This window comes from Palaemon carinicauda, chromosome 11, assembly GCF_036898095.1.
Source record: "Palaemon carinicauda isolate YSFRI2023 chromosome 11, ASM3689809v2, whole genome shotgun sequence".
In the NCBI taxonomy this organism is placed as follows: domain Eukaryota; kingdom Metazoa; phylum Arthropoda; class Malacostraca; order Decapoda; family Palaemonidae; genus Palaemon; species Palaemon carinicauda.
The window spans coordinates 27,468,557-27,483,556 of NC_090735.1; the positions used below are offsets into that span (position 1 = coordinate 27,468,557).

Here is a 15,000-nt window from a genome sequence, read left to right on the forward strand (position 1 = left end):
TGATAGAGCAATGTCACTGTTCCTTGCCTCTGCCATTCATGGGCGGCCTTTGAAACCTTAAAAAATTGGTTGCATATGACCATGTAAAAAGAATAGTTGTCTGGATTTTCTATTCAATCTAGAATATTGTTAAATATTTTACGATAATTTACCAATGAGGCTATCATTATTTTCTCTAATAGTAGGAACAACATCGCAGATATAGGAAATAAGAGAATCCCTTAGATTGAATCCTGTGAAACAAATGAGCAATTGACCGGAAACTGGCTGGTAGGATGGCGGCACCAGTTGTGTTTTCCAAATGGAGAGATTTCAAGCAACGGTACTTAGATCAGTATATGAACTTGATAGATTAATGGAACCACTTGCAAATACTAAATCAGATAATTATATGGTAATGAATTAATCATTTCTGAAAAAAATTAACGAATATCTTTTAATTACACGGGTTTCAGAATTAACGAATATCTTTTAATTACACGGGTTTCAGAGTGCCACATAACCAACAGGTCACCAGGTGTTCGTGCGGAATATTGTTACTCGCCACACCTGTTTTTAACAGCGTTCGACAAGTGTTGAATTTATTGGATTTACCAATGTGCCCAACCTTCACACAAAAAATTGGACGTGACTGTTATAACAATTTCAATGTTTGTTTTCTTTACGGAACTTTCAGTGAAAAAAGTACCAACACTTGACGTTTTATAGTCAGAGTGTACATTTGAGCTAATAAACTCTTTTTATGTATTTGATTCTGATAAAAATCTATATAATTACATATTATTCATATGTCAAAATTAGCCAGCGGATCATAAAACTTATCATTTCAATTTTTATTTGGGCTCCACAAGGAACTAGAAGAGTTGGAAGAGCTAGGCATACATGGCTGAGGGTTATGAAGCGTGAAGTAGGAGATGATGAATGGAGAAGTATTGAATTAAAAGCTCAAGATACAGACGACTGGCGCAATCTAACTGAAGCCCTTTGCGTCATTAGGCGTAGGAAGAGATGATGATGATGATGAACTAAATAAGTTGAATGCCAAAAAGTATAATTACTAGAGATTTTAAGAAAAGCCACATTTTCTACTCTGGCAAATTAGTCATTAACTGAGGCCATGTAATAACTAGTTATGAATTTTATGATGTAGAATTTTTATTTCCAAAGGCCTCTCAAAGAAACTTTTATTTGTTCTTTATAAAACACAAGAGATTTTACAATATATTTTATTTCTTAGATGCTGTGAATGATGTTTCTCTTGAATATGTTATATCTGAGAATAATGTATAAATAATTGGCATATTGAGATTAACATGTGTATGTGTATCATTCAAAGAAGAGAGAGAGAGAGAGAGAGAGAGAGAGAGAGAGAGAGAGAGAGAGAGAGAGAGAGAGAGAGAGAGAGAGAGAGACAGAATTGTTTAATGCGATATTATTTTATTGATTGAAAAGTAATTCTGCTTTGCTAAAATTTTCTCATACTAATTCAAATTTTCATATCAGATATAAAACATATATACGTATAAATAAATAAATAAATAAATGTATATATATATATATATATATATATATATATATATATATATATATATACATATATATATATATATATATATATATATATATATATATATATGTATATATATATATATATATATATCTATATAAAAATATTTATATATATATATATATATATATATATATTTATATATTTATGTATATATATGTATATATATATATATATATATATATATATATATATATATATATATATATATATATATACATATATATATATATATATATATATATATATATCAGGGTTAGCGTGGGTAGTAGATGTTATAGTGGACCTACCCACGTACCCGGCAGTTTTTTTTTTCTTCAAGTTTTAGCTGTTTTCTGTTTCTATGATACAAATTCATTGTTTTTTTTTTTTTTTTGTAACTTTTAGTTTGATACATACTTAAAAGTTTAAAAAAAATATTCACAAGTCTCTTTTATTAAATTATAGAAGATAATATAGAATAGTTTTCTAATCTAAAAAGACTGGACAAATTTTTTCCCCTTTTTAGCTATTTTCTGCTTTTATAATATATTATTATGGTACTATTGTCTAAATATTAGTTTGAAACATAATGAAGAGTAGAACAATAAATATACCTAGAAACCCCTTATTTTTAATATTGGATAACATAATATAGTTCTTTACAATTTCAAGCACTGAAAGTGTCCTACTGCGAGATCAGTTTCCGAGACCTATATGTAAGTCAGATCTGTTCTGAAGTCCGAATTATGGTCAGACAAGGCACATAAGGTACTTGAGATTTAGTCTAGGCCTACTAGGTAAAGGGAAGTTACTGTACTGTAAAATTACAATATGCACATACATTATAAAATATAAAGAAAATAATCCAGACTGTGTAATGATTTTACATTAAAAAGTAATTTAATTAAGGAAAACTAGCTACATTTAATACTTTGGTCCTAATGAGCAGATGGAGATGGTGGAGAAGGATTGGACTGGATAGGTATTAGGAAACAAGCTATATGCTGATGATTTTGTACTTTTCAGCAGAACACCACATGATCCACAATGCTTGCTTAGCAGAATGCATGAACTATCACAGGAAGTTAGGCTCAAGATAAATAGAAGAAAGAAAGATGGTGAGAACGGAATATGTAATGGAAGATGAAATATCATTGGAAGGAGAAATAATTAATGAGGTAGAATCATTTAAATGATTAGGAACTATGATCTTCAATACAGGATCTTTAAAATTAGAGTTTAATGAAAGAATAAAAAAAGAGAATCAGAAAATGGCTAGGTTAAGTAAAATTTGAAAATCAAATCGCTTGGAATTACACATAAAAATCAGGCTATATATCAATTTGGTGAGATCGGTGTTACTGTATGGACATGAGTCATGGTATGACGATGAAATAATTTTCAACAGAATTAGTGGATTTAAGAACAAAGCCCTCAGAAGAATATTGGGAGTTCGATGGCAGGACTTGATTAGAAATAAAACTATAAGAGAGATTGCTCGAGTGCCTTATGTGGATGAGATCATGGTGAGGGGTACATGGATATGGTTTGGGCACTCTCTTCGTACTCCACCAGAGAGGTCAGTTCACCAAACATTTAACTGGGCTCCCCAAGGCACTAGAAGAATTGGAAAACCCAGGCCTATATGGCTGAGGACTATGGAGCGTGAAATCGGAGATGATGAATGGAAAAGTATTGAATTAAAACCGCAAGATAGAGAGTACTGGCAAAATCTAAATGAGGCCCTTCTGTCAATAGGCGTAGGAGGAGATGATTATGATGATGATGAAAGACAAACAAACTTGGCATTGGTTTCGGGTAGTACAGAACTTAAGCTGTCATAGGCCTATTAAACCATAAAAATAAAGATGAACTTAAGCAAGGAGCTAATGCAGTACAGAAATTCAATAAACTACTGCATCTTAAGAAGTTAGCAAAGAACAAAACAAAAGGGTACCTGTTGACAAAACAAAACAAAGTACGGTGGCTTACTTTTGCCTACTGATATAAAGTATTCATTAGTTTTTTTTTCCATGTACGGCAGGGAAAATAGTGTAAGCTTATACCCTTGTAGGGACTTTATTCTTGTGACCAAATTGTGGAATGATCTTCCTAATCGGTATAACTTCAATGTGTCAAATTTTCAGCAAATGTTTTTATATTGAACCGGCTGACACTAGTCTCTTTTTATAGTTCATATATGATATATCCGTTTTAATATTGTTATTATTCTTAAATATTTTTTTATTTTTATCGTTACATGCTTTTAATATAGTTTACTTACTTCCTTATTTCCTTCCTTCACTGGGCTATTTTTCCTTATTGGAGCCCTTGGGCTTATAGTATCCTACTTTTCCTACTGGGGTTGTAGTTTAGCTAATAATAATAATAATAATAATAATAATAATAATAATAATAATAATAATAATAATAATAATAATGTACATGAGGCATTTGGCTTTGTGGTTTCTCTTCACTGTTGCATCATCTTACAATTTGTATCTCGTTTTATGTAAGTAAAGCACCATGACAGGCAAACAAACCTCAACTGAATAAGGAATAAAGAAAACTTAAGACATTCTTCTCATTTCAGATTAGGGGATAATGATGAATAGATATGCAAGAAGGAAGCTTCTGTTGGGCATAGCTTTGCTGTTGGCAGTTCTGCATGTCACCTGGGAACCCATTCAGAAAGGAATAAGTCCAGGTAAAGACACCGTCGAAAGTATTTTTTACGTTATCATTAATACACCATCAAAAGTATTTTTTACGTTATTATTAATACACCATCAAAAGTATTTTTTACGTTATTATTAATACACCATCAAAAGTATTTTCTATGTTATAATAGACCATCAAAAGTATTTTTACGTTATTATCATTAATACACAATCAAAAGTATTTTTACGTTATTATCAATACACCATCAAAAGTATTTTCTATGTTATAATAGACCATCAAAAGTATTTTTACGTTATTATTAATACATCATCAAAAGTATTCGTTACGTTATTATTAATACACCATCAAAAGTATTTTTTACGTTATTATTGATACACCATCAAAAGTATTTTTTATGTTATAATAGACCATCAAAAATATTTTTTACGTTATTATTAATACACCATCAAAAGTATTTTTTACGTTATTATTAATACACCATCAAAAGTATTTTTCACGTTATTATTAATACACCATCAAAAGTATTTTCTATGTTATAATAGACCATCAAAAGTATTTTTACGTTATTATTAATAGAATATCAAATGTATTTTTTACGTTATTATCATTAATACACCATCAAAAGTATTTTTACGTTATTATTAATACACCATCAAAAGTATTTTTTACGTTATTATTAATACACCATCAAAAGTAGTTTTACGTTATTATTAATACACCATCAAAAGTATTTTCTATGTTATAATAGACCATCAAAAGTATTTTTACGTTATTATTAATAGAATATCAAATGTATTTTTTACGTTATTATCATTAATACACCATCAAAAGTATTTTTACGTTATTATTAATACACCATCAAAAGTATTTTCTATGTTATAATAGACCATCAAAAGTATTTTTTACGTTATTATTAACACACCATCAAAAGTATGTTTTACGTTATTATTAATACACCATCAAAAGTATGTTTTACGTTATTATTAATACACCATCAAAAGTATTTTTTACATTATTATTAATAGACTATCAAATGTATTTTTTACGTTATTATTAATAGATTATCAAATGTATTTTTTACGTTATTATCATTAATACACCATCAAAAGTATTTTCTATGTTATAATACACCATCAAAAGTATTTTTACGTTATCATTAATACACCATCAAAAGTATTCTTTAAGTTATTATTAATACACCATCAAAAGTATTTTTTACGTTATTATTAATACACCATCGAAAGTATGTTTTACGTTATTATTGATACACCATCAAAAGTATTTTCTATGTTATAATAGACTATCAAAAGTATTTTTTACGTTATTATTAATACACCATCAAAAGTATTTTTTACGTTATTATCGTTAATACACCATCAAAAGTATTTTTTTACGTTATAATAGACCATCAAAAGTATTTTTACGTTATTATTAATACATAATCAAAAGTATTTTCTTCCGTTATTATTTATACACCATCAAAAGTATTTTTTACGTTCTTATTAATACACCATCAAAAGTATTTTTTACATTATTAGTAATACACCCTCAAAAGTATTTTTTTACGTTATTATTAATACACCATCAACTGTATTTTTTACGTTATTATAAATACACCATCGAAAGTATTTTTTACGTTATTATTAATACACCATCAAAAGTATTTTTTCACGTTATAATAGACCATCAAAAGTATTTTTTACATAATTATTAATACACCATCAAAAGTATTTTTTTTACGTTGTTATTAATACACCATCAAAAGTATTTTTTACGTGATTATTAATACACCATCAAAAGTATTTTTTTAGATATTATTAATACACCATCAAAAGTATTTTTACGTGACTATCAGATTATATTCTGTTTTGTGCTTCACAAATTTATTTGATAACTCTTATCCCATTCCGTATGCCTGATTTAGGAGAAACAAAAAAGTTTTTATCTTACTCAGTATATGGTTTATTTGGGAGAAAAACAAGCTTATTTAATAGTTCGTAAGTTATCAGACGATAAATCTGTTTAAATTTTTCCATTAGCAATAAGGCCACAGGTGTTTATTGTTTTCTAGCATTACCACCTGTTTCCGTTTCAGTACATTTATTGGGCAATAGGTATTTGTCAATTTTTTATTTTATTCATTTTGGTAGTATCACATCAGTTTCCAAGCCATGCACCTGAGGGTTTTTTTTTTTTTTTTCCACGAATCAGCGGTAGATTAGCATTTTTTTTTTATCCATTTCTGAGCAACCAGGATATATATCTTTTTTTTTTTTTTAAAGAGTTTTTAGGCAATCCAACTTTACCACCATTCACCTATCGGTGGATAATGATATATTTCATTATTCTATTGATATTTAAAAGCCATCCATACCAAGCCCCAAATTGAAAGAAGCAAGGGAAGGGAAAGGATAAGGAAAGTGGATTTAGACGTTTTTTTATAAATAACTAGGATTTAACTTGGACGTCATATTAAAAAAAAAAAATAAGTTATTAGAATTTATCGTTAAATATACCACAACAAATACCGGTTATACTGTATATATGTGCATGTGCATGTATATCCTTAAAGGTTTAAAGGTTTTTAAAGGCCGGTCATGAATGGCAGAGGCAAGGGACAGTGACATTGCCCTATCAAGCAGGACAATGCCCAAGAGACTGACCATATATACAGTACATATGATCAGCGCTTAAGACCCCTCTCCACCCAAGCTAGGACCAAGGAGGGCCAGGCAATGGCTGCTGATAACTAAGCAGATAGACCTATAGGCACCTCAAATCCCCCATCCTTAGCTCACAAGGATAGGGAGGTTGTAGCGACCAAATGAACTAACGAGTTTGAGCGGGATTCGAATCCCAGTATGGCAATCCCCAGGCCAGGACGCTACCACCAGGCCACCACAACCCTTGTAACTATAAAACATTCAATAAGAAAATCGATTTTATAAAACTTTTAAAATCTCGTTACCAAGATCTCGAGTTCTAAACAACCGATTCATGAAAAATAAAACTTTGACTTTTATATCATTAAAAAGACATAAAAAACAAAAAACAGAATAGCCCTAAAAAGTTATGCTCGGTCCTTAGGCAAATGAGAGCACATTATCCTAAGAGCAAAGTCATCCGGGAAAACCTGATACTTTTGGAAAGAAGAATGCAAGTTTTGTCTTGAGAAAATTGCCTGTTTTAATAATGATAATGGCATCCGATCTTTCATCGGATGTAAAAAGTCTCCTCTGCATTCTAATTCATTATTCTTAGGTCACCGTTGCCCTTGGGAAAAGACACCTAATCGTAGCAAAGAATATTTTATATCCATTATACTTGTTCCTTATAGCTTGTCGGGTCTATCATCGATTGTTGGTGTGGCCGATGTAGTAACGTCCTTGACTGGTGTTCGCCAGACTGGGGTTCGAGTCCAGCTCAAACTCGTCAGTTCCTTTGGTCGCTGAAACCTCACCATCCTTGTGAGCTACAGATGGAGGTTTTAGGGGAGCTTTATAGGTCTATCTGCTGATTCATGTGCAGCCATTGCCTGGTCCTCCTTGGTCCTAGCTTGGGTGGAAAGGGGGCTTAGCCACTGATCTTTTGTATATATGGTAAGTCTCTAGGGCATTGTCCTGCTTGATTGGGCAATGTGCACTGTCCCTCGCTCTGCCATTCATAAGCGGCATTTAAACCTTTTAACTAGTTTGTTTTAGTTTGTTGTTAGTTTCAGTATTTTCATTTTCTATAAACCGGTGATTTTAAACCTGTTGATTAACTTTCCTATTCCAAGTTTACAAAAATATATTGAAGCCAATATTCTACTTAATTATGAAAATAGAGAAGCCAACAAGAATAATTTGATCTATTTGGAGTAACATTAACTTGTCAGTAATCAAATAATTTGAAAAGACAATTCTAAGCACACATTAATACATACAGTACTTATATACACATAAGTATGCAGACATAAACACAGACCACAAATAGTGAAAACTTTATTCTATTTCAAGCAATTCTTCCACATCGCCAATAAAGTAATAGTTTATAACAGAATAAATTTCTTCAAAGATTTTGTAAATACCAATTCTTATTTTACACATATTATATACACACCCATATATAGATACACGGGTACAATATTGCACATATGCTTATATATACAATATATATATATATATATATATATATATATATATATATATATATATATATATATATATATATATACTGTATATATACAGTATATATATATATATATATATATATATATATATATATATATATATATATATATATATATATATATATATATTATATATATAATATATATATCCATCCATATACCAAAGGCACTTCCCCCAATTTTGGGGGGTAGCCGACATCAACAAGAACAAAACAAAAAAGGGGACCTCTACTCTCTATGTTCCTCCAGCCTAACCAGGGACTCAGCCGAGTTCAGCTGGTACTGCTAGGGTGCCACAGCCCAACCTCCCACATTTCCACCACAGATGAAGCTTCATACTGCTGAGTCCCCTACTGCTGCTACCTCCGCGGTCATCTAAGGCACCGGAGGAAGCAGCAGGGCCTACCGGAACTGCGTCACAATCGCTCGCCATTCATTCCTATTTCTAGCACGCTCTCTTGCCTCTCTCACATCTATCCTCCTATCACCCAGAGCTTTCTTCACACCATCCATCCACCCAAACCTTGGCCTTCCTCTTGTACTTCTCCCATCAACTCTTGCATTCATCACCTTCTTTAGCAGACAGCCATTCTCCATTCTCTCAACATGGCCAAACCACCTCAACACATTCATATCCACTCTAGCCGCTAACTCATTTCTTACACCCGTTCTCACCCTCACCACCTCGTCCCTGACCCTATCTACTCGAGATACACCAGCCATACTCCTCAGACACTTCATCTCAAACACATTCAATTTCTGTCTCTCCGTCACTTTCATTCCCCACAACTCCGATCCATACATCACAGTTGGTACAATCACTTTCTCATATAGAACTCTCTTTACATTCATGCCCAACCCTCTATTTTTTACTACTCCCTTAACTGCCCCCAACACTTTGCAACCTTCATTCACTCTCTGACGTACATCTGCTTCCACTCCACCATTTGCTGCAACAACAGACCCCAAGTACTTAAACTGATCCACCTCCTCAAGTAACTCTCCATTCAACATGACATTCAACCTTGCACCACCTTCCCTTCTCGTACATCTCATAACCTTACTCTTACCCACATTAACTCTCAACTTCCTTCTCTCACACACCCTTCCAAATTCTGTCACTAGTCGGTCAAGCTTCTCTTCTGTGTCTGCTACCAGTACAGTATCATCCGCAAACAACAACTGATTTACCTCCCATTCATGATCATTCTCGTCTACCAGTTTTAATCCTCGTCCAAGCACTCGAGCATTCACCTCTCTCACCACTCCATCAATATACAAGTTAAACAACCACGGCGACATCACACATCCCTGTCTCAGCCCCACTCTCACCGGAAACCAATCGCTCACTTCATTTCCTATTCTAACACATGCTTTACTACCTTTGTAGAAACTTTTCACTGCTTGCAACAACCTTCCACCAACTCCATATAACCTCATCACATTCCACATCGCTTCCCTATCAACTCTATCATATGCTTTCTCCAGATCCATAAACGCAACATACACCTCCTTACCTTTTGCTAAATATTTCTCGCATATCTGCCTAACTGTAAAAATCTGATTCATACAACCCCTACCTCTTCTAAAACCCCCCTGTACTTCCCAGATTGCATTCTCTGTTTTATCCCTAATCCTATTAATCAGTACTCTACCATACACTTTTCCAACTACACTCAACAAACTAATACCTCTTGAATTACAACACTCATACACATCTCCCTTACCCTTATATAGTGGTACAATACATGCACAGACCCAATCTACTGGCACCATTGACAACACAAAACACACATTAAACAATCTCACCAACCATTCAATTACAGTCACACCCCCTTCCTTCAACATCTCAGCTTTCACACCATCCATACCAGATGCTTTTCCTACTCTCGTTTCATCTAGTGCTCTCCTCACTTCCTCTATTGTAATCTCTCTCTCATTCTCATCTCCCATCACTGGCACCTCAACACCTGGAACAGCAATTATCTCTGCCTCCCTATCATCCTCAACATTCAGCAAACTTTCAAAATATTCCGCCCACCTTTTCCTTGCCTCCTCTCCTTTTAACAACCTTCCATTTCCATTTTTCACTGTCTCTTCAATTCTTGTGCCGGCCTTTCTTACTCTCTTCACTTCTTTCCAAAACTTCTTCTTATTCTCTTCATATGACTGACCCAGTCCCTGACCCCACCTCAAGTCAGCTGCCCTCTTTGCCTCACGTACCTTCCGCTTTACTTCCACCTTTTTCTCTCTATATTTTTCATACTTCTCTATACTATTACTCTGCAGCCATTCTTCAAAAGCCCTCTTTTTCTCTTCCACTTTTACCTTCACTCCTTCATTCCACCATTCACTGCCCTTCCTCATGCTGCCTCCAACAACCTTCTTGCCACATACATCACTTGCAATCCCAACAAAATTTACTTTTGCTAACTTCCACTTCTCCTCTAAATTACCAGTTTCGCTTACTCTCACCTCGTCATATGCCATTTTCAACCTTTCCTGATATTTACTTTTTACCCCCGGTTTTATTAGCTCTTCAACCCTCACTAGCTCCCTTTTACATCCACCTACTCTATTCCCCCACTCTTTTGCTACAACCAATTTTCCTTCCACTAAAAAATGATCAGACATACCGTTAGCCATACCCCTAAACACGTGCACGTCTTTCAATCTTCCAAACATTCTTTTAGTCATCAACACATAATCCATTAATGCCCTTTCTACTACTCTTCCATTTGCCACTCTTACCCATGTATACTTATTTTTTTATCTATATATATATATATATATATATATATATATATATATATATATATATATATAAAATATATACAGTATATATATATATATATATATATATATATATATATATACATATATATATATATATATATATATATATATATATATATATATACATGTGTGTGTGTGTAACTATCTATCTATCTATCTATCTATCTATCTATATATATATATATATATATATATATATATATATATATATATATATATATATATATATATATATACAGTATGTGTATATATCTGTGTTAGTGTGTTTATATACTTTGTATATGCATATCTCTGCGAATGAAACCTACCTTTATTCCCGTTCATATATTCTTTTCTATTCAATATAAAAATCTATCACCATACAATCCTGTTCACTGAAAAAGTACTTTCTAGTAATGCATGAAAATAATCCGCTAATTAATCATTTTCCCCCAGATGAGCAAGCCATGGTCTCAAATCCCTCTGACGATGTTGAAGCTTTATTTAGAAACGAAACTCTCCTCAAAGAAGGTAAATGCCATGTTGTGTCTGTTAGAATATATATATGTATGAAAAGAAGGGTTAGTTCTCAATATTTATGCTGGTCTAGCGAACGTAATATAAGTTCAATTTAATGGCTATCCTCCCGAGAATATAAAATGTGATTTTTATGTCTAAAGTGTGGTCATATTTCTAAAGAGATTTTTAACTGTTTAACAACTTATATTAATTTTTTATTACAAACTCAATGAAATACACCGACAAGAATAATAGGAGAACATTGCGTTTCAGTTTTGTTCTTCCCATATTTTTAATACCAATATACTATGTTAGCTAGATAATTGCCTATTATATAAAAGAAACTTTCTTGTCTTATTGGCACTCCTTTCCAACATTAAAGGAATTTATGTTTAGTCGAGCTATTGTTCCAACTGTCACATGAAAGAGATAATTTTGTTCTTAAATGAAATTGGAGAAGAAAACTTACGAGTACTTTATTAAATTCTAAACAATACTATCCTGCAATATGACATTACACTGAAGAATATTTTTCTATTCCAAAGCCAAAATATCATTTGTTATCATTATTACAATTACTATTGTTAATACTGTAGTATGAGAAGATGAATGGAGAAGTAACGATTTAAAAGCTCAAAATAGAGACGACTGTCGAAATCTAACCGAGGCCCTTTGCGTCAAGAGGCGTATGAGATCATGATGATGATGATGATGAGTGGTTGTGAACTATAAAATGAATATTTACAAATAGAAATTTATGTTAATTTTTAGAATTTCCTACTTTGAATGATCACTTTAGCATATAATAGTGAGATACCATAAGTCTCATTCGTGTTAATTTCAATCTAAATGTTTAAAAAGAGCTTCCGCCTAATAGTTTATTTTCATCATTATCATTGTTAAGTGGCTATTGTTTATGAGAAGCTGGTATACCTAAAAAAAAAAAAAAAAAAAAAAGTACTTAAATAAAGGACATAATTCATTGTAAGTTCAAGACATAGTCTGGACTTACGTACTAATGATGAGTGTTTAATCGTATATCAGAGATTGAACAAATTTAAGGGATGTTTTTTACTTTTGATGGCTCAAAGTTTTTGGACGATTTTCATTACACTTTAGAGAAAAAGGTCTTTGGACTGCTTATTTTTTATTCCACTTTATAGAAAACGGTCTTTGGACTATTTAACCACTTGCAAGAAAAAGGTCTTTGGACGACTATTTTTTTTATCCACTCTACACAAGAAGGTCTTTGGACGGCTTACTTTTTTATTCTACTTTAGAGAAAAAGCTCTATGGACGACATACTTTTTTTATTCCACTTTAGAGAAAAAGCTCTATGGAGGACATACTTTTTTTATTCCACTTTAGAGAAAACGCTCTATGGACGACATACTTTTTTTATTCCACTTTAGAGAAAAAGCTCTATGGACGACATACTTTTTTTATTCCACTTTAGAGAAAAAGCTCTATGGACGACATACTTTTTTTTATTCCACTTTAGAGAAAAAGCTCTATGGACGACATACTTTTTTTATTCCACTTTAGAGAAAAAGCTCTATGGACGACATACTTTTTTTATTCCACTTTAGAGGATAATGTTGATAAGATGAAACAAATTTTTCCAAGGTTTGTTATATCGAACGCTGTGAAAAACCCGAAAAGAAGACCCGTGCATCTTCTTTATTTCTTTAGGGTTGTTGTGGTTTGATTAATAACGTCTCTGCCTGGTGTTTGCCAGACGGGGGTTCGAGTCATGCTCAGGCTCGTTATTTCCTTTAGTGTCTACAACCGTACCATCCTTGTGAGCTAAGATTGGGGGTTTGGGGGAGCCTTTAGGTCTATCTGCTGAGTCATCAACCGCCACTGCCTGGCCCTCCCTGATCCTAGCTTGGGAGGAGAAGAGGCTTGGGCGCTGATCATAATAAATATATGATCAGTCTCTAGGGCATCGTCCTGCTTGCTAGGGCAATGCCACTGTCCCTTGCCTCTGCCATCCATGAGTAAACTTTAAACTTTAAGAGAGCAAGCACAGACACATACATATAAAAAAACAATTTACCTTAGGTCTGTTTTTACGGTCTTTGAACAGAATGCAAATAAAATTCCTAGTGATTCCTCAGAAGGCAAAAAAGCAGAATAAACCCAGGTCCTGAGTCCTGCTCATCCACCATGAGAAACGTCCCCAACCGTTCTTTTAAGAGAAAAAGAGAGTGAAAACAAACGTTCCCCCGGATGTAAGAGCAACGATCTCTGAGAGGGGAAGTGCATGTAAAGTTCAAGTTTACGACTTTGTGCTTTTGTGGTTGGCCGGCCGGAATGATGCACTGAATCGCTCGTAAAAGTTCCGGAGGTTTGTGGCAATTGCGTTTTATCCAATATTCTGAAGAGGGAAGGAAAAGGGGTCACCCACCAAGTGTTCTGGGTACTTGGGCTTTCATTTTTGAATGAAGTTTCTCTTTATTTTTATTAGATGTATTGCGTGTATGTGGGTGTGTGTTTTTTCAATGCTTGAGCGTACGTATTTGGTTTAGATTCATTTAAAAGTTTGCTATTCTTTTACTAAAGTACGCAACCCGTCAAAAATAACGGCTATATGTTCAGATAGATATGCACACATGCATTACTTCTTGCCTGGGTATGACTGCTCCTTTCCCATCTAATATATAGCCAGATACTTGTTCTTTATTATAAAGGGGAGATATTATTTCACAATGCATCATCCAGTAATGAAATGTTTTATCCTCATCGTAATTTGCTATCGAATTCCTCTCATATCTTACATCACTAATTCGTTCCTATTCCACACATGTACTCCGTATACACTGTTAATAAAAACGAAATTTTACTCGGAAATTTTACGTAAAAATATACTATTGTCAGCCATATTTCAGTAAAATACAGGCAACTGTAATTTTACCCTATTTTATTATCATCTTTTACGGGTTGATAACCGTAATATCTACTTGTTTACGTTAATATATCCGTTTTTAAAACGGAAAATGCCTGCAACATTTATTCAAGGATTTTTACCTTTTTTTACGGCAAATTTTTAACAGTGTACATAAAAAACGCATTAGTTGCTCGGGTCTATATTGTCACATTTAATCCACGGCCAAGAATTGACATGACTTTCCTAATCCATTCTTTCTAATTTCCAGTTATCAAGTTATTGAATAGACTCAATTACTAAACATCACTTCTCTTACCTTCTCAATTCCAGTCATTGGATAGAGTTCCAAGCATACTGTGGTTTGGTAAAACATTATTCCAGTTATGGGATAGAGTTCCTTTCATACTGTGGTTT

At 32.9% G+C, this 15,000-nt stretch overlaps 1 protein-coding gene across 1 annotated transcript in view; it reads left to right on the top strand.

The window, feature by feature from the left end:
- LOC137649215 (glucoside xylosyltransferase 1-like) overlaps positions 1-15,000 on the top strand; it is a 32,795-nt gene that overhangs the window by 3,212 nt on the left and 14,583 nt on the right. Inside the window, exons 2-3 of the mRNA XM_068382201.1 lie at positions 4,143-4,256; positions 11,634-11,708. Of these exons, the coding sequence (XP_068238302.1) occupies positions 4,154-4,256; positions 11,634-11,708 (178 nt within the window). The 5' untranslated portion in view covers positions 4,143-4,153. The remainder of the gene's footprint in view (positions 1-4,142; positions 4,257-11,633; positions 11,709-15,000) is intronic.